Consider the following 20,027-nt stretch of genomic DNA (forward strand, 5'->3'; position numbering starts at 1 on the left):
ATTCATGTTCACAAGAGTATCAACTGATGGATCTGTGCACAAGAATTCAAAGAATTCAAAGGTTACGGGGAATTCCTAAATGTCGATAGCATCTAAAAAGTTGAATTCAGAAAACTTCCATCACCAAAGTATTAATTAATATCATAACTCTACATGATTATATTTTCCTAGAGAAAAGAACATGGGGAAATTCCAGTTTGATAGTTCTGCAGAACTACAGATGTTAGGGAAATGTCATGCACATTGTATTGTCACTAACTTGGGCTGCATAAAAGAATTTCCACACGAATTGCTTTCCAGACACTTTTCATTTATACCTTTTACACATCTGTAGCACTTAGAAATCTAGAGACCCACGTGGTACAGCTAGAGCAGTGGTGCATTCAAGGAAGCACAGACCATACCTGAGTCCCAGATATCACTCATGCCTCCACAAGAACAGTGGGAGGAATCCAAGGATAGAGTCCAGCCCCCCATTATCTCTTCTCCCACCCTCTCCCCCTCAATCTGATGCACAGCCCCGGATTGTTGCTCAGGCACCTTTCAAGATAATTGGAGGTTGTCCACATATGAGATTAATTGTATTAGAAAAGGCCACTTAAAATTTACTTACAACAGGCTTCAAATTTCATAGCAGATACTAAAAATTTATTTAGTATTTTATCTTCAAAAATGAAACTAAAAATTTAAAAATTAAATTTAGTTTGTATTTAACAAAATTTCATTTAAATTTGCAACTATGCACCAGTTCTCATCATGAACAAAGAACGAATCAAATGTGAATTTCTTAGCATAATTTTCCCTACAAAAATGCATTCCAGCAAAATACAAACATCCTTCCCTTCACTTTCGACTTTCACAGCATTATAACGGAGAAGATTACTTTTGGAAAAGTCTTACAGGGCTTCTTCATTTTCTCACAGGCTTCTCTTCAATATTTTGGCATTAAAAATTATTCTTTTTTGAAGGGACTTTTGGTCAGCAACCTTCTTTAGTTTCTCTCCTTCAGCTGTTCACTGCAGTAACTCATCCAGGTCTTCATTTATCAAAAAAGCCCATTATTCCCTTGCTTCTTTCAACATCACTTGCATCCATTTTATGAAAATCTGGATGTTTTAATTAAAAGTTCAGTACTGCACTATGGATTGAATGTGCATTATATTTAGACTGCATTTTCAGATGTTTACAAGGTTGATAAATTGACCAGAGACTAACCAACAAAGATGTTGCCATATTGGGCCCAGCCAGATGCTCATATTATGCAGCAAGGAATGTTTGAGTGGGGTCTAATTTTATAAGTGGTCAGTTCATTAGGGAATATTTTCATATTCCCATGACTTTGATTCTCTGTGCAACCTGGTTAAGTGCAGAGACTGGGTAATGTATACTTTGGACAACAAGGGTCACTTCACCTACCACTCTACTTTCCTTTCGAGAATCTACCCACACAGCTTTTGTCCACTCTCTCTCTCCCCTTTCCTGCCGCCTGGAGCTCTATGGCTCCCTGCCCATTATACCACTTCTGCATCGCTAAAGCCCAGAAATTGGTCTCACAGAAATGCACCTTACATACACCTTCAGAATCCACTTGGGTCTGTCTCAATTTTAACACATTAAGCTTCTCAGGACATTTAAGGTTTATAATTTTGGTCAGAATGTAGTTCCAAGTCAAATATATGCTTCTAAGAGCAAATTATATGGGTTTGAGTAAACTTTGAATATCATATGGTAACATCAATGTCTTTCTGTGTGTGTCAACAACAGAACCATCAGTGTTTGAACCATAAGTCTTTTTTTTTTTTTTTAAAGATTTTATTTATTTTTTTTTCCCCCCAAAGCCCCAGTAGATAGTTGTATGTCACAGCCGCACATCCTTCCAGTTGCTGTATGCGGGACGCGGCCTCAGCATGGCCAGAGAGGCAGTGACTCGGTGTGCGCCCGGGATCCGAACCCGGGTCGCCAACAGCAGAGAGCGCGCACTTAACCGCTAAGCCATGGGGCCAGCCCTGAACCATAACTCTTTAGTGAGAATATGAATGCAGTCATCAGTCTATAAATTAAGAAAATATGGTTGTATATTTATGTTCAAATAGTTTTCTATCCATTTAGGCATGGTTTTTAATTTTAAATTTTGAAAACTTAGTTTAGTCCTAAGAATTAAGTATTTTCTGGCTATGATGACTTCAAATCATTACCAGAAAGTCAATTGAGCAATATTTTCACTTTATAATTTAAAACTATGACTTTTTAATAAAATATCATCTAAAACACTTATGCTATTGGATAGCACATTCTTGAAATGTGTGCAAAACAATCATTTATTTTCCTCTTTGCTGTTTTAAAACAATATTTATTGGGTTGAGGGTGTAGGTTTCAGGATATAATGTAGTTTGCCAAATTCTGTAATCCTTTTTTTTTTTTAATGTCACAGGGTGTGGTGCCTTTAGAGAATTTTTTTTTTTTTAAAGATTTTTATTTATTTATTTTTCCCCCAAAGCCCCAGTAGATAGTTGTATGTCGTAGCTGCACATCCATTCTAGTTGCTGTATGTGGGACGCGGCCTCAGCATGGCCGGAGAAACGGTGCGTCGGTGCTCGCCCGGGATCCGAACCCCGGCCACCAGCAGCGGAGCGCACGCACTTAACCGCTAAGCCACGGGGCCGGCCCGAGAATTTTTTTTAAGTTGTAGTTCTTGGTGTTTTTTTCCTTCACTTTTTCAAAATAGCAAGATAATACAAACCCCACAGGGAAATTCTGGTTCCTACTATTGGCTCCTGGGTTCCCCCACTATTAAAAGTCAGATTATTCCCTGGAGCTAGTTTTATGTTTATGTTCTTAACATTGTAAGCTCATTATTAGAAATGAAGTCTTGATATGTACTATTTTAATGCTTAATTTTTTTGCTTAGAAAGGTGAAAATAATTTAGAGGGAACAACACAAATGAGATAACCTAAATTCAGCTCTATCCCTCTTGTGGTGGTGTGGTTGTTGAAGATCTTAATGAATCCATTCTGTTCTTGTTTTTCTTTTATTAACCCCTGGTTATTTGGAAGCACTTAAACAAAGTAAAGGTTTAAAATTATTTTTCTGTAATTAAATAATGGAAAGACTTGATTCCACAGGCTGGAATTGTTCTCCTTAAAAAAGCAAATTCCTGTAAATCTTAGCTCATCAATACTACAGAAAGAAATTGTTGGAAAAGATCTTTTAAGAACAGAGAGATGCCAGCAAAGAAACACCATTTTCAGAATATAACTTGGGATAGTGAGATCTGATGATTCGGTTCTGTCTTCATCATGTGACAGTTAATGACAATGCACTCACAAATCGCTTGGCTGAAAATGCATTTCGAAATCCCCGCACAGAAACTATCCCCTTATTCTCATACACCGGTAAAAACAGAAAAGAATCTATTGAGAGAGGGAGTGTGTGTGTGTTTAAAGTAAGAGAATAAGAGGAGTTAAAATATGATAGAATCCCTCTTCTACTTTCCCTTTTCTTGCCTTAGGTCTGGATGTTTGAAGGAGACAGAAATAAAGAAGGAACCCCAGGTTCCAAACAGCAAGCGCTAATACTTTCTATTTAAAAGCAACTAGGGAAGAACATTCCCCAAAGCAAACCACGACCCCCACCCCCGCCGTGAATGGTCTGTGGATCCCGGAGCCAGGTCCCGCTTGGGTACCACTCGGCAGGGGGTTCCGCTTTCAGCCTTCTCCCACCGTCCCGGAGGCGGGATGGGGCGGGGGCTGCGGCTCGGCGGTGCCAGGGAGGAGCCGCCCGCCCGCCCAGGAGAGGAGGCGTCTCTGGCCTCGGAGCCGCCCCCTCCCGCCGCCGGAGAACAAACGGGATATTCAGCCGTGGCCTGCGGCTGCCAGAGCAACTCCTCAGGGGAAATTAAGCGTCGAGTCAGACGGCACCGTGATCGCCTTTATAAGCGCCCCACCCGCCCGCCGCGCACACCCGGATACCTGGGCTGCCGCGGCGCTGCGAGAGCGAGCCAGGGAGAGCCAGCCGGGCCGTGCGCGAGCGGGGCCGGGGCTCATGCCCGTGTGAGCCCGGGTGTGCGCCGGGGTGGGTGCGGACCGGTGTGAGCACCGGCGTGCGCGCCGGGGTGGGGCGAGCCCCGCGTCTCCACCGGCCATGAGGGGCGCGGGCGCCTGGGCCCCGCTCTGCCTGCTGCTGGCCGCCGCCGCCCAGCCCTCGCGGCAGCAGCCCCCGGAGAGGTAACGCGACCCCCGCCCGGGCCCCCTCTCCTTTCCTCCCCTCCCTCCATCCCTGCAGCGTCGCCCGCTGCTTCACTCCATCCGCTTCGGGGCGCCCGGGGACCCAGCGCGGGACCCTGCGCTCACCCGGGCCCAGGCGCCCCCGCGTGGGCCGCTCCCGGGACCCCAGGACCCCGCGACCCCGGGAGCACGCCTGCCCGCAGGGCTCCCTCCTGCGCCTCCGCTCGGCCCGTCGGTTGGCCCGCAGCTGGCCCGGCCACCACGTGGCGGGGCTTAATCTGACCTGCGTCTCCTTTCCCCGAGGCTTTCTGCGGGCGGAGGGAAGCTTTAGGGCCCAAACGTGTGGACTCTGGTTTACATCTCTTGTCTTCCCCCGGGGAGGCTTCGCCCAGAGACCGAAGCCAAGGGAAACAAGCCGAGTCGCGCGGCGCCCAGGGAGCCGCTCCCGGAAAGTTAACTCTTCGGCAGCCTCCGAGCTACGGGACGGCCCCAGGACCTGGGTGGGCCAACTTTGGCATCCCCTTCCACCTCCATCACCGTCAAACCTCCCTTTTCAATAAGAGGGTCTGCCAATGGCCAACGATTTTCAGAAAAGGGAAGGAGAACTAGGCATCTCTCCAAACCTAGGAAATTAAAACTTTTTTATATTGATCAATTGCTTGTCTTTCTTTAAAACCATGCTCCCCACACGGTCTAGCTGTCACCCTCTCTCTCCTCCCCACCCCCCAGTTAAATTTTCCATTTACCGTTTTCCTATAAGATCTTACCACTACGTGGAGGACTTGATTGCAGATGGATGGATGGATAAATAGATAGATCTTGTGTGATTATGATGGAGACAGATGGCAGCTGTACTGAGTGTTTTATCAGGCTATAATTTAAATATTCTAAGAGCAAGTATTTCAAATCCCTTATATGGTGCAGGTATTTATTAATCGGTATTAACTTTATCCATATTAATAGGCTACACCTTTCTGAAGTTGACATTAGATTGTAAGGCAATGTTTCAAATTAAGTTTCTTTTCCTCTTTTGTTTTCCCAGACCTGTTTTCACATGTGGTGGCATTCTTACTGGAGAGTCTGGATTTATTGGCAGCGAAGGTTTTCCTGGAGTGTACCCTCCGAATAGCAAATGTACTTGGAAAATCACAGTAAGCATTTTTTTAAGGGTTTTCTCCTGGAAGTGGGTCTTGGAAACGGTGGAAGGCTGCTGCTGGTGTCAGGTGTCTGGTGTCAGGTTTTGGGTTAGGGGCAAATGCCTGAAATAGTGAAATGCTGGATTTACCTCAACTATTTGGGAGACTTTTATTAATAGAACTAGTGGTGTCTTGCATTAGTGATTAGAAAGGGCACAAGATAATGCTTGAAGGAATCAATTCTTAAAGCAGATGTGTTTCTGAAAACCCAGCTTGACCCAGTTGAGTTTCATAGATTCAAAATTAAGGCTATTTTCAGTCAAAGGCCTGGTGTAATGACTTGTAGAAACTGTTTGTTGCCTGTGCCTTGCATAAATGTCTCCCAGGAGGAAATGGAAGATCAAAGATCTTCTGCTTTATACTCGTTAGGTGAAAAAAGGGAAAGGAAAAAGAAGAAAAAATCCTGCTTAATGTCCCTGACTTGAAACCACCACTACAGGCAATGTAAGAAATAGAGAAGAATAATACCCGGCGGGGGCGGGGGGGTAGCTAAATATCAAAGTCCAATAAAATGCCCCTGCTGGTTGGGAATGGCATAGATGATGTTGAGTCAACATAAGAAGTCAGATTTAGAGGCAGCCAGCTTAAAAAAAAAGCCTGGAGTTAGAGTCAGCTAGATTGAGTCATCCTTCCAGTCAGGACAGTAGTGACTGCTATCTTCTTCATGGTTGTTGTTTGGTAATTGAATACATTGGCTTACTGAGAGCTTCATTCGGTCAGATTACGCCACCCACAGATTAGGATTTTTTCGAGTAGCTGCCTCTTGTTGAGCAGTTACTGTGTGCCAGGCACTCTGCCAAGTGGTTAACAAGCATAATCTCACTGAATCCTTGAGATCACTCTGAGAAAGTCGCTATTATTTGGTAAATCCAACTCTATGTAAAGTGAAACCTATTTTGTAATGAGGCATTCCCACCAAGAAGGTCATTTGACAGGCGGATATGAGGGGTCCCCCTCCTTACTATAAAACTTGGCTCCTCTATGCATTGATGCTCTCCTGTAAAATATTAACTGTCTGATGAACTGGTACCGATTTCATTATGTTATTGCAAGACATGGGGCCAGGAGAGAATCAGTCATAGAGAATAGCTTTGAAATCTTGGTATTTAGCATAAATGTGAAATAAGGCTCCGAAACAAACATGTAACTTGGTATTCATATTATAGTTGTGTTTCAGTTGTCATTAAATGGCTATAAGGTAAAAATGATCCAAGGAGATTAATGACTGAGAGGCATCATGTGCCTAACAAGCAGAAATTCATGGTTGACCACGTGTTTTGGGTATCGTGAGCGTTGTTGGTGTGGCATCAAACTTTGATGTCCAGTGAAGGTTTTCCTTGGTAAAGGAGTGGTGTGCCTCCAGAGAGGCCTGACTGCCTCATTCTTAGCGTGGGAGGAGGGAAGTGTAATGGATGCTTCGTTCGGATGCGCTGTAATGATGAGGCATGGGTAAGGCATGTGAGCTCAGCAATCAGACTTCCCTGGATTCAAATTCTTGTTCCATTACTCATAAGCTGTGCGACCAGGATTTCTCTTCTTTAAACCTCAGGATTGTGAAGATAAGATGAGATAACACATGTAAAGCCCTTCGGCTCAGTGCCTGGGATATAATAAGTGTTTAATAAATGTTAGCCATCACTGTTATTTTCATTATCCTCATTATTGCTGGCGTGGAGTTGTCCTTCCTTCTGCCCCATAGGCAATATGGCAGATCACTGCCACCACCCCTCCTCATTAGCCAAGCTGGGCTTGGCATCAGCTCAGAACAACTCAGGCTTCTACGAACAATCTACTTTGTCATCTATATCTAGGAAGACCTTATTTTTGTGCTTGAGTTCTACTGTAATCTTACTGGACAGATTCTATGTGAGTTAGGACTAGGTCAGCTTCCAGTAAGAAAACCAAAATAGCAGTGGCTCCAACAGAAATTTGGTTCTCTCTCACAAAATAAATCTGGAGGTAAGCATTCCAGGATTGGCATGGCAGCTTCACAATCACTGGACACCCAGTATCTTTCTCTCTCCCTGCTCTGCCACCCTTAGCATGCCACCTCATTGTCCAAGATGACTGCTCAAGTTCCAGCCACCACGTTCATGTTCCAGTGAACAAAAAGGAGGAGAAGGGCTTATATTCTCCCCTTAAGGACATTGTGCAGGATTACATGCAACTTGCTGCTTACATTTCATTGGCTAGTTCTTGGTTACATGGCCACTTCTAGCTATAAGGAAGCTAAGAAATGAATGTTTCATTTCAGGCATCAGTAGGCTCTACTAACGCTAAAATTTAAGTCTTCTATCACTGTGGAAAGAAGGAGAAACTAGCAGGCGACAAGCAGTCTCTGTGACATATTTATTTGTGGTTTGCCCAGGCTGCCTGAACTCATGTTCATGAAGTTGAGTAACAAATGCCAGCCTTTTTTGAAAAAAATATATTTTTAGAAAGCATAGGTAATGCAGAAGACAGGGCTGCATAATTTGCTTTTCAAATTTCAAAAGCTTTATAATTTTCAAGCGTAGCCAGATGAGTTTGTTCTATTTCAAGGGGCTGCCTCTCTTATATTTGCATATGAGTAGCTACCAAGAACTTCCAGAGGCGCCCAGTACATTCTCCTTGTTATAATTACAGCCTCAGCAGAATGTTCACAAAGGCCTCGCATATTCTCAAGGTCTCGCTTTGACAACTTCTTCATTTCTTTGTATTTCACAAGGAATGGAGCTAATTCATTTGTAAAAATCTTCGTAGTCTTTCTTCATGCTCCTCTGGTTTGTCCAGGTAGCAGAAGAGAGCTCGCCAGCTCCTCTAATTCCTGGGGGAGAGAGGAGGAGGTGAACTGTGGGAGAGCAAAAGCCGGTAGCCCTGAGTCTCGTTCATTCACAAATATGTGTTGAGTGCTGGGTACTGTTGGGGTTATGACAGCGAACACGGCAGCCAACTCCTTGCCCTCACACAGCTGGCATTCTACTTTGGGGAGACAGCCAATTAATGTTTAAACAAACAAGGAGACGAGAAAATATCAAGTAATGATAAATGCATTGTGAAAAGAAAATAGATACTACTTCACACACATTAGGATGGCTATAATCAAAATAGCCATGTTGGAAAGATGTGGAAAAATTGGAACCCTTGTGTGTTGCGAGTGGGAATGTAAAATGGTGCAGCTGCTGTGGAGAACAGTATGGTGATTTCTCAAGAAATTAAACGTAGAAGTCCCTTAAAAAGAAAGGGAATTCTGACACATGCTACAACATGGATGAACCTTGAAGACATCATACTAAGTGAAATAAGCCAGCCACAAAAGAACAAATATTGTATGATTCCACTTATATGAAACACTTAGAGTAGTCAACAAATTCATAGAGACACAAAGTAGAATGGTGGTTGCCAGGGGGTCGGGGGAATGGGAGTTAGTATTTAATGGGTACAAAGTTTCAGTTGGGGAAGGTGAAAAGGTCTGGAGATGGATGATCGTGATGATTGCACAACAATATGAATGTACTTAATGCCACTGAACTGTACACTTAAAAATGGTTAAAATGGTAAATTTTATGTTATGTATATTTTATCACAATAAAGATATTTTAAAAATAAAAGCAGTGGAATATTGTGTAATTCCACTTATATGAAATGTTCAGAAAAGACAAATCTGTAGAGATGGAAAGTAGGTTAGTGGTCGCCTGGGCCAAGGGATAGGTATGGGGAGTGACTGAATGGTCGTGAGGAATCTTACTGAGAGGAGGGAAATGTTTTAAACTGACTTATAGTGATGGTTGTACAACTTGGCATACTTACTAAAAATCATTGACTCGTGCACTTGAAATGGGTGAGTTTTATAATATGTAAAATATACCTTAAGAAATTTGTTAAAAAAAAAAAACCCACACACACAACATAGTGGTGGGATGGAGAGTAGTGTGAAGCTATGTCACCTCCACTCTGAGGAGGTGACATTTAAGCTGAGGCCTGAATGATAAGGAGCCAACCATGTGAAAGTCTGAGGAAGAGCATTTTAGGCAGAGGGACCAGCAAGTGCAAAGGTCCTGGGATGCAAAGAAGCTTGATTTGTCTGAAGAACAGCAGGACGTCAGTGTGGCTGGAACAGAATGAGCAAGGGGGACAATGGGAGAGAAGAAGTAAACAAGATGAGCCGGGCCTGTAGGCCACGGTGAGGAGTTTGAATTTTATTTTGAGTAGGAAGCCACTGGAGAATCTCAAGCAGAGGGATGAGAGTATCTGATTTTGAAAGGTCTTTCTGGCTGCTCTGTGGAGGGTGACTTGTAGGGAGTTAAGAATGGAGGCAGAGAGATAAGTAGGAAGCTCCTATGGTATCCAGGAGAGAGAAAATGGTGGAGTGGACAAGGGTGGTCACAAAGGAGATGAACAAGCGTGGAATCTTCTGCCTGAAGCAGTTGTCTCAACAGTTCTGAATGCAGCTAGGGGGTGGTACACCAGCCAAGAGGCCAGATGCACCAGGCTGGACCTTGGTTGGCAGCTGCTCCAAACTGGACTGTGCTCTGGCCCCATCCAAGGCAGGCTCTTAAGGGCTTTCCCAAAGCGGGTGGATCCAATCCATTTTTCTGCTCCTGCAGTCAGTAAACCAAGAACAGAGTGCCCACTGGGTGTTGCAAAATCACTTTTACTAAAACGTCACAGAGACCTGTCAAGGTGAAAGAGTCTCAGAGTAGCCCTCAAACTCGAGTTCCTGTAGCTGGAGAGAAATATCCTGCATGAGCTCACCTGCCTCTCATTCTGTTCTTCTGGACTGGAGGTGTGTCCTGCGAGGTGGCTTCACCACCAAGTTGTTTTTATAAACTATCAGTGGGGGAATGGGGAAGTCAAATTTTAGCATCTGTGTGCTTTGAGAAAGGTGAATGCTGGTCATCACAACCAGACTTTCTAGCCAATTGTATTGGGCTTGCTGGTATGGAAGAACACCGTGCACATTGGAAATTTAGATTTGCCCTTAAATTATAGTACTTTACATTTTTTATAGCAATTTCTTAGACAGCTGCACTATCCAATACACAGCTGACATTGGCTATTCAAATTTAAATTAAAAATTCAGTTCCTCAGTCACACTAGCTACATTTCAAGTGCTCAGTAGCCATGTGTAGATAGTGATTTGCATACTGGACAGTGTATAATATGAATATTTCCATCATCACAAAAATTTCCTTTGGACAGTGCTGTTCTGGAGAATCTTGGAGGTTAATTTAGTCATGTAAAGACATGTTGAGGACGAACATGCTGCATGCTGCTTAGTTGTACTTCTGCTCTGCAAATGGGGAGGCTGACACTTGTTCTGTGTAGTGTTGAAGCTGTGACGGGAACTCAGCCTCTTGACTCAGCTTTACCTTTCTGGCCACCAACTCTTGGTGACCGCAACTAGTCTTAGCTTTTACTAATTAATTTTCCTGAGTATGTTCTCAAAAATGGATGACTAGAGATGAAATCAGAGAATTTGAGGGTTAGGAAATTGTTTTTTTTTTTTAATTTTATTTATTTGTTTTTTCCCCCAAAGCCCCAGTAGATAGTTGTATGTCATAGTTGCACATCCTTCTAGTTGCTGTATGTGGGACGCGGCCTCAGCATGGCCCGACAAGCAGTGCGTCAGTGCGAGCCCGGGATCCGAACCCGGGCCGCCAGCAGCGGAGCGCACGCACTTAACCACTAAGCCACGGGGCCGGCCCAGGAAATTGTTAAATATTTTATAATCCATGATGAGGTTGAACATTTCTTAGTTTCCTGTAAGAGTTGATTTTCGGGACTGCAACCTAAGGGGCATCTGCATAAAAAACCTAGTCTTCGTATGGGGGAGGGGAGGAGTTAAGTGTGATTTGACAGCCAGGGTACATATAAGACTTTGGAAAACAGTGGCTGGTCTTCTTCTAAGTGGGTGTGGAAGGACAACAGGATTGAGTTGAGGCAAAAGTCACCCGAATTGATTTAAGGATGAGAACCAGTGACTCCACCTGTCCCCAAGCCCTGCAACAAGACATGAAACTGCAAGGATTGACATCCCACCACCTGGACCTCCCTATCAGTGGTCCTCCTGCTGGGGACACGTGTCCAAAGGGCAAGACTATGTGAGGAAACAGTAAGAGATCTCTGAGATCCTTAAAGGAAGTCAGGGAGAGTGGACCATCGTCAGCTAGCACACAGCCAGTGTGATGTGGTTCTGAAGCTGGGTACCTGAGGGTTACTGTAGGTATTCAATAAGCAATTTGCTGTTTTCCTATTTAACTTGAGGGGTGACTCGAGTCTGGAGGATTTGTGAGCTTGTTTTGCAGAAGGAAGAGAGTGCCTTTGGGGAGGCTGTGATCACCGGATGGCATGCCCCCAGTAGCCGTTGCAGATTGCCCAGGGACTTATCAGGAGTGACCCCTTTGTTTCTCGAAGCTCTTCCGGCCAAGCCCCTTAGCTCTATAAAACCCCTTGCTCTTGTGAACTCGAATTTGAGCGAACCCAAGCTCTCACCTTCTGGTTTTGGCCAATTTGAATAAATCTTTCTCCATCTCCAGGCACCATTTGGCTTACTGCACATCTGGCACACAAATTTGAGATTAAGAGGTTTGGTAACAGTTCACTGCTACATAGGCCAGATGCATTTACAGAGAGCCCACCAGACACAGTGTGAGGTGCTGGAGACACACAGATGAATACGTAGGAGATGTGAGCATGGGGGGCTGCCTGTGATGATGTGTTCCCCAGGCTCTTAGTAGGAGACAGATAAGGCCCAACAAGTACGCAGGTACAAAGATCACCATTCCATAATGGCGTCATTGCAAATTGGCAGATTGCCAATACTTCTCTTCCTTGATTTTTCTCATCCATAATTTGTTCATTTTATTATCCCATAATAGAATTAGAGATTCATATTGATGACTTTACACAGTTTTTTAAAAAAGAAAAATAGGCATTAGTAGCAAAATAATACCTTGTGAAAGCAGCTCTGTTCAGAGTCTGACTTGGGCTACATATGGTGTGGCCAGCTGAGTGGGACCAGCTGAACATTTGTTCATAGCAACCATGCAAATTAGAGGAAACTTGAAGCCTGGAAACTTCTGGGAACTCTCCTGGAATAGGTACGTAGGAATTATTATTTTAAATTGGTTCCTGAAGTTAAACTAAATATCGCATCTGAATGTGTTTGGCAGTTGCTGTTATTATCTGACAAAAACGGCAATTGGTATGCAGATATTGGTGAAAATGATTTTGTTCTTAGATTTAAAGCTGGCCATAATTTACAAAACAGTTGTTAAAATGAGATAATCAATGCATGTGGTCCTATTGTTATAAATCACTATTGAGATTCCAAGGTATTTGTCTATTATTTATATCTCTTCTTTATTCCCCCCCAGATTTAAAGGTACTGAAATTAGAGAGCCAATTATTGAAGGTTTCAGTTATTATTTTCAGCATAAATTGGGCTTGGGGAAAATCAGCAAAAGTTTGAGCAGTTAAAAATTTGGTATTGGCTACTCAGCCATAAAAAAAGACAAATAGTCCCATTCGCAACAACATGGATGGACCTTGAGGGTGTTATGTTAAGCAAAATAAGCCAGACAGAGAAAGACAAACACTGTACGATTTCACTCATATGTGGAAAATAAACTAACACATGGACAAAGAGAACAGATTAGTGGTCACCAGAGGGTAAAGAGGTTGGGGGTGGGCATAAGGGGTAAAGGGGCACATTTATATGCTGACTGACAAATAATAATGTACAACTGAAATTTCACAATGTTATAAACTATTATGACCTCAAAAAAAAGTTTGGTATTAGAGGACCCCTTAACTCTGAAGTAAATAATGTGGGGGGGTCAGAAAGTCACAACTCTTTGCCAGAAAGGGGAGGAGAATTATAGAAATGAATAGAATCAGTCCCATTTAAGCTGACAGTATATGGCAGCATTTTCCTTATTAAGCTAATTCATGCAGAAGAAAAAAAGCATAAATTAGCATATGTAGAAGATCTTTAGATTCCCCAGGTAATGCGTGTATTATCGTTTTGATAACTACCTGTTTTTTCTATTCTGCTGGAATTAAATATACTAGCTATTATACAGATTGTGGATCTAAAATAATAATATATGGTTTTCAGCATACCTTCAAATATATTGTATCATTTTATTTCTTTTGCATCCAATTCTGTGATGTCAGTAGGATATGTCGATTTCACAAGGGGGGAAACTGAGGTCTAAAGAACTTGTATCTTGCCTGATATCGATCGTCATGCTTGCATATGGTATAAAGAGACTAGCACAGAATTTTCTGACTTAGTAATACAAATGCACTATTATGCACTTATTTAGCAAATAAACAAACATTCACTCAATACTTATTGAGCACCTACTATGTACTAAGCATTGGGTTGGGCCCTGGCGGTAAAAAGACAAGGCATAGTTTCTGTCCTCAAGGAATTTGTAATCTGGTAGGGAGTAGTTAGACAAGAGAATCAGTAGCAGTTACATGTGTAAATAGATATGTTGCTCACTGTAAGTTGTTTAAGTTTTGATAATTTGGAATGAGGCTTATTTACATTTTTTTAAATTATTGAACATCTTAGATTATTTAAGATGAAAATAATTATTGCCTCATGGAAGGAGTAAAAGATGTTGTGACCCAGTTTACATCTGCACTACTCTAAGACTTGAGAAATTGTTAGTGTCCTTTGTTTGACATCACAGGGCTATTTTACAACACATGCCTTCCTATATCCAAATATGCCATAAGCAATTATGTAAAGGCATTTCTGTACCATTGCGATGGAGGGGATTTTGTTACTAATGTATGTTAAAGTCATCATACTGAATTCATCCTCCCAAAGCCTGATTAAATTTCAGTGGCACTCACATTTAGTTTAAAGAATGGTAGATTAAACATGAGATTGGGTTTCTCTTCCCAGTCACCTTCATGTGGCTTCATGAGAAGAAAGTCAGCAGCAGTGGGGCTTGGAGTTGTGTGAAAATTGAAACATACAGTGCTGTTCTAGTAAGATCAGTGCTAGGTATATGATTTGAGAAAACAAATACTACTATTGTGAATTTAGACAGGAACTCAACATTTAAGTCACTTAATTATACCTAAGGGTATAACAGGGGATTCTAAAATTACTGTAACCATTATTTGCCTGGCATAACCACAGAAGGACAGATAGGGGAATGGAATTTTGGCCTTAAGCACATGTTTCCTGGCTTCAAACTACATGTAGGATTTCGAATTATATAGAGACTTAAATTCCAATCTTAACTATGGTTTTTTTTTTAACGTGCATATACGTCTGTTGGACTAGGCTCGGTTATTTCAGCTGCCTGAGTAGTAATTTAACCCAGTGCTTGACTTAATATGATTTACATCTGATTCCTGAGTAAAGCTGAGTATAATTGACAGGGAGGGTCTGCGTCCCCAAGCCTGAGGGCCGTGTGCATGGGATAAGAGCTCTGTAGCTGGTTTTATTTGTTTTCTCTTGGTTTTAGTTAAGAGAGTATAATTCTGAGACTTCGTGAGTCTTATGACACTTAAACTGTCCCAATTAGGTTTCAGTTGATGAGAGTAGAAGAATTAAAACATTTTCCTTGCTGCCTTAAATCCTGGGAAGCAGGGAGAATATAAATCCTGAATAAATAAGCAAGTAGGAGACATTTTTCCCACTGGGACCTCAGTCCAATTTTTCTAAATTTGTGTACTTTTCTGCTTGCTTTTAAGGGTTTCTGTTGCTTGTTTTTGTTTTATTTTTCTTTGCCTGTTTCACATGGAAATCAAATATGTTTTTATTGATTGAAAACCTGATGTTTTATAAATGTGCTTGTTTGTACTGCTTGTATTTTTAGTGTGGTGCTCAGCAGATGCCTGAGAAAGGGCTTAATGAGGAGAGAAGAAAATAAGAAACCATGGAAATGAAGTCTTCATTGGGTATTTCTTTTTTCTGAAAGAGATTCTCTTTAATAATATATTAATGAGCAACAAAGTCATTCTTTCCTGAGACATCACTATAATAATGGAGCACAAAGATAACACATTTAAAACTGCTCTATTACAAAGCAATATGAATTGAGAAGGCATTAAAAAGAGATAAAACACTCAGAAAGCATTTTTAGGAATGTATTATTAAAAAGACTGATGGAATTACTTTGACATTCCTTGCCCACCTCCAGAGTTCAATTTATGATGTGAAATTATGGGCAGATTTGAATTGTTCCATACAGTTGCAGCTTCCTTAAAATCAGATACTGACAGTAAACAAAGAGAGTGGTCTCATTTGTTGGTTGCTTTATGCTGGAGATCAGAGAAGCATTTAGAGGCTCCTAATTTTAAGGGTTTCTCTTTTTTTTTTTCACACTGTTCTACTTAGAGTTAGGAGTGTTCCTGTGGATAGTTGCTGGTCCATGTTCCTTGCACAGCAAAGTTTTACGTGTATAGATTACTGTTCCTTGATCCCACGAAAAATGCAATGACTACCTTCAACTTACACAGTTGCACATTATAATTTAGCAGCTTTATCAACAGCGGCAATAGCTCTTTGGGGTACTCTTGAATTCTTACTCTGGGAACTTGGGAGAATAGAAGTGTTTTTTTCAGATATGTTATTTGTTAGATCATGAGAGTCAATATGGCAAGTGTCCAGAAAACCAATACAAACATCTAAAAATAAATGGAACACCCACAGAAAAGTGGGAGTGCTAATTGAAGCTGCACAAGCCCTACCACTAAATATCACCTCTCTTTCGCCACCTCACCCCCGAGACACTCCTGAGCCCTAGGTGTGAAATACAGTGTTTCCCAAAATGTGGAAGGAGGGAGAGACCATTTAGTCAGAGATGGGCTCTTCCCTGGACCAGGCTGACAAGAAGAAGGGCACAGGGAAGCCAGTGGAGTTTTTATTGCTGCTGACTGCTCCTAGAAATGAATTGATGGGAGTCTGATTGCTAGCCAGAGACTTTCTAAAAGCCCTGGGCTACGACTGATCTTCTCCGAAGAAATCATAATTCATTAATTCGTTAAAACTACTTTAAAAGTACCTACCAGAGATCAGGTGCTGGGTTGGGCACCGAGACTGCAATGATTGGAAAACCACATCCTGGGACAGAGCTGGGGGAGGTAAGGAGGCTCTCAGTAGTCAGAGAGATGTCCCAGAAATGAATAACAATGGCACAAGGTGACAAAGTTCATGGTGGAGGGTTGGATGTGTGGCATTACTCAGGACTAGAAGGATGGACATTGGAGAGTCATACTGACATACTGATCAGCCATTTACTAGGTATGTGATGCAGTTTCCAGAACTTTCTGAAGTTGGTATCGTGGTCAGACCTGCCTTGTAAGGGTGATGTGAGGATTGAAGGGAGATAGTAGATGAAGGGCCCTTGGCACAGTGCTTGGTACAAGCAAGCACTCAATAAATGGTGGTGGTGATTTTTTTTTTTTACCTCTCTTCCAGGGCTGTAATAAGGCATAAAAGTGTGGTGTTTGTGTAGAACTTGTCTACCAGCCAATGCATTTCAAGCTGGATGGTAATCCCTTTGGGGCATGGCTAGCTCCCATTGGAAATACCCATTCCTACTCACTATGTCCTTTCTTCATTTAAAATATGATCTTTCATAAGACTTTGTCCACAGAAGCTCTTCCAAACCTTCCCTGCTTCTCCTCAAGCCACGTCCCCTCAACCAGCTACCTCCCACCCCAGCCCCAACTGAAGTGCCCCTTAACTTTGGAAACTAGGGTGTTTAGAAGCAGAAAAAGGATTGTCAGTTAAAAATTGCAAATAATTTTCTGTCTTTAGAGATGGAGACCTTAATTCACCTTTGGAGCTCAAATCACCAGAATAGTCACCTAGTTATACAAATTAAGTAATGAATTTATTCATTTATTCCTAATAGAGACAGCCCATGATATAGTGGTTAAGAGTGGAGTTTCTGGAGCCAGACTGCCTGGGTTCAAAAACCAGCTCCACTATTGTGGTGGTGAGTCTCCAAAAATGACCCCTCAATAACCACACCTCCTGGTATTCATGCCTTTTTCTTGTACCCTCAAGCGTTGAATCTGGGCTGGCCCTATGAAACAGATAGAATGGGGCAGAAGTGACACTATGTGACTTCTGGGACTGGGGCATAAGAAATGTTAAAGCTTTTGCCTCAGTCTCTTAAAACATGCACTCTGGGGGAAGCCAGCTGCCCTGTAAGGAGCACCGTGCTGGGAGGAAGCCCAAGCTATCCATGTAGAGAGGCTTCATGGAGAGAGAGAGAGGCCCTGACAACCCCCAGTCTTTCTAGTCTTCCCAGCTGAGATGCCAGACATGTGAGTGAAGAAGTCATCTTGGAGGACCAGCCCAGTTAAGCCTTCAGAGGACTTAAACCCTAGCTGGTAACTGAGAGAATTGCATGAGAGAATTCAAGCAAGACCAGCTGAGACCAGTGAACTCACAGAACCATAAGAAATAAGAGTACACTATTGTTTTAAGCCACTAAATTTTGGGGTAGTTTGTTATGCAGCAATAAGTTACCAAAACAATTACTTACTAGCTGTATGACCTTGTAAGTTAACCTCTGTGTACCCCAGTTTCCTCATCTATAAAATGTGGCTAATAATACTCCCTACCTCGTAGGATCACTTTGGGGATTAAATGAGTTATTGCATGTACGATAATTAAGAATAGTGCCTAGCACCTGGTAAATACTCAAAAAATAGTATTCATTCATGAAATATTTATTGGATAATTCTTATGTGTCAGGCCCTGTTTTACATTCTGGGGCTACAATAGCGAAGGTCCTTGCACTGATGGTGTTTACATTCTAGAGGGGAAGAGAGACAGTAAAATGGAGCACAAAGTGTAAGGTGGGAATAAGTACCATGAAGACAGTAAAACAAGGTGACATCATAGAGATTGACGCGATGATGTGATATTTGAGCCGAAACCTGGATGGCGCAAAGCATGTATCCACTGGTGGTTCTCAGAGAAATCGTGAGGTCACCACTGCTCTGAATGCAGATCATGTGGTATGTGGCATTCAGCCACTGCTCTGAGATCTCTTGTCCATTATAAGTAGAGTACAGAATGTCGTCTGGATGTTTATGAATGGAAAGGCCTTGCTTTGGTTTGGTTTGCTTCTGTGCTTTATTATGTTTGGTTTGTTTGGTTTTTGACTTTTGAGAGGTGCTTTGGGATGTGGAGAGGGGAGAGGCTGGAGGGTCTGTTTTTGTGAGTAGTGTTGCCTCGTGTTCCAGGTGACACAGTGTGAGGCAGAGTTGGGAGGAAGCTGTTTTCATCATCCCCACTCACAACTCTCTGCAAGCTGGGAAGGATGTGGGGTCTTAGGAGCATCGGGAAATAGCACCCTTGAAACAGATAGAGGCTTCCTCTTCCTCGGCCCATTCAGTGGACTTGGAAGGCACCTCCTTCAGCAGGAACATTTTATTTATCCATTCATCTGTTAATGGACACTTGGGTTTTTTTCCACTTTTTGGCTATTTTGAATAATGCTGCTGTGAACATTGGGGTGCACGTATCCGTTTGAGCACCTGCTCTCAGTTCCTCTGGGCATACACGGAGGAGTGGAATTGCTGGATCACATGGTAATTCTATCTTCAGCTTTTTGAGGAGCCACCAAACTGTCTTCCACTACAAGAGAGGAAAGACATGGTGAACACTATCACAGGGAGCCAGACTGCTTGTGGGCCTGTGTAGACATCCCTTGGAGATGCTTCAAAACAGTGGGATTTTAGGGGGATCCTGGCACAGTCTTCAAGCTGATAGGAACTTGTGCCGTTGGTCTTTAGTGATTACAACTAAGCATGTAGTGTTTGGGGGTACATATATATGTGGTAAAAAAAAATTTTTAGGGTCAGCCCCATGGCCTGGTGTTTAGGTTCGGTGCACTCCACTTCGGCGGCCCAGGTTCGCAGGTTCAGATCCTGGGTGCGGCCCTACACCACTTGTCAAGCCATGCTGTGGTGGTGACCCACATGCAAAATAGAGGAGGATTGGCACAGATGTGAGCTCAGGGCAAATCTTCCTCAGGAAAAAAAAAAAATTTTAAGCAAGGGAATCACCAGGAGCCAGGCAGCTACTCCAAGAGATGCCCAATATACTTGTTTTTATTATTATAATTGTGAGTTATAATTTTAATTAACTTGTTTTATTATTTTCCGTAAATCTTAGAGATAGATATATATTTATCCCTATAAATCTTAGCATTGCATATATTGTTACTCTGTATAAATCTTAGCTATCTATATCTGAAAATAATGAAACTATATTTCTTAAAATAGAAATAAATCACAGAATTATTTTTAAGTCAGAGAGGAATTACCAGACACCTTCCTGACTGTCTATCCCCCAGTGCGGACTGGGCATCCACTTCCTCTGTGTTCCCATAGCATCCAGGGAGTGTCTTTAGTGAAGCACTGACCACTGATTGTCTGTTTACTAATCTCTCTCCTCTACTAAACTGTAAAGGCCCTCATTTTAGTTGTCTGTCCTCCCAGTAGCTAACATAGTGCTTGACACATGCAGTAGTAGTTGAGTGAGAGAATGAATGAATGAATGAATGAATGGATGGATGGATAGGTTGATTATTCCACCTGCTTTTAGGCAGAACAGCACAGAAGCTATCC

At 42.4% G+C, this 20,027-nt stretch overlaps 1 protein-coding gene across 1 annotated transcript in view; it reads left to right on the plus strand.

The window, feature by feature from the left end:
- Nucleotides 1-3,842: 3,842 nt before the first annotated feature.
- The window catches only part of PCOLCE2 (procollagen C-endopeptidase enhancer 2), a 70,243-nt gene continuing 54,058 nt past the window's right edge, over nt 3,843-20,027 (plus strand). The window contains exons 1-2 of the mRNA XM_004419284.3: nt 3,843-4,224; nt 5,267-5,375. Coding sequence (XP_004419341.1) covers nt 4,142-4,224; nt 5,267-5,375 — 192 coding nt within the window. The 5' untranslated portion in view covers nt 3,843-4,141. The remainder of the gene's footprint in view (nt 4,225-5,266; nt 5,376-20,027) is intronic.

This window comes from Ceratotherium simum, chromosome 5 (assembly GCF_057802395.1).
Source record: "Ceratotherium simum simum isolate JZ-2026a chromosome 5, ASM5780239v1, whole genome shotgun sequence".
In the NCBI taxonomy this organism is placed as follows: domain Eukaryota; kingdom Metazoa; phylum Chordata; class Mammalia; order Perissodactyla; family Rhinocerotidae; genus Ceratotherium; species Ceratotherium simum.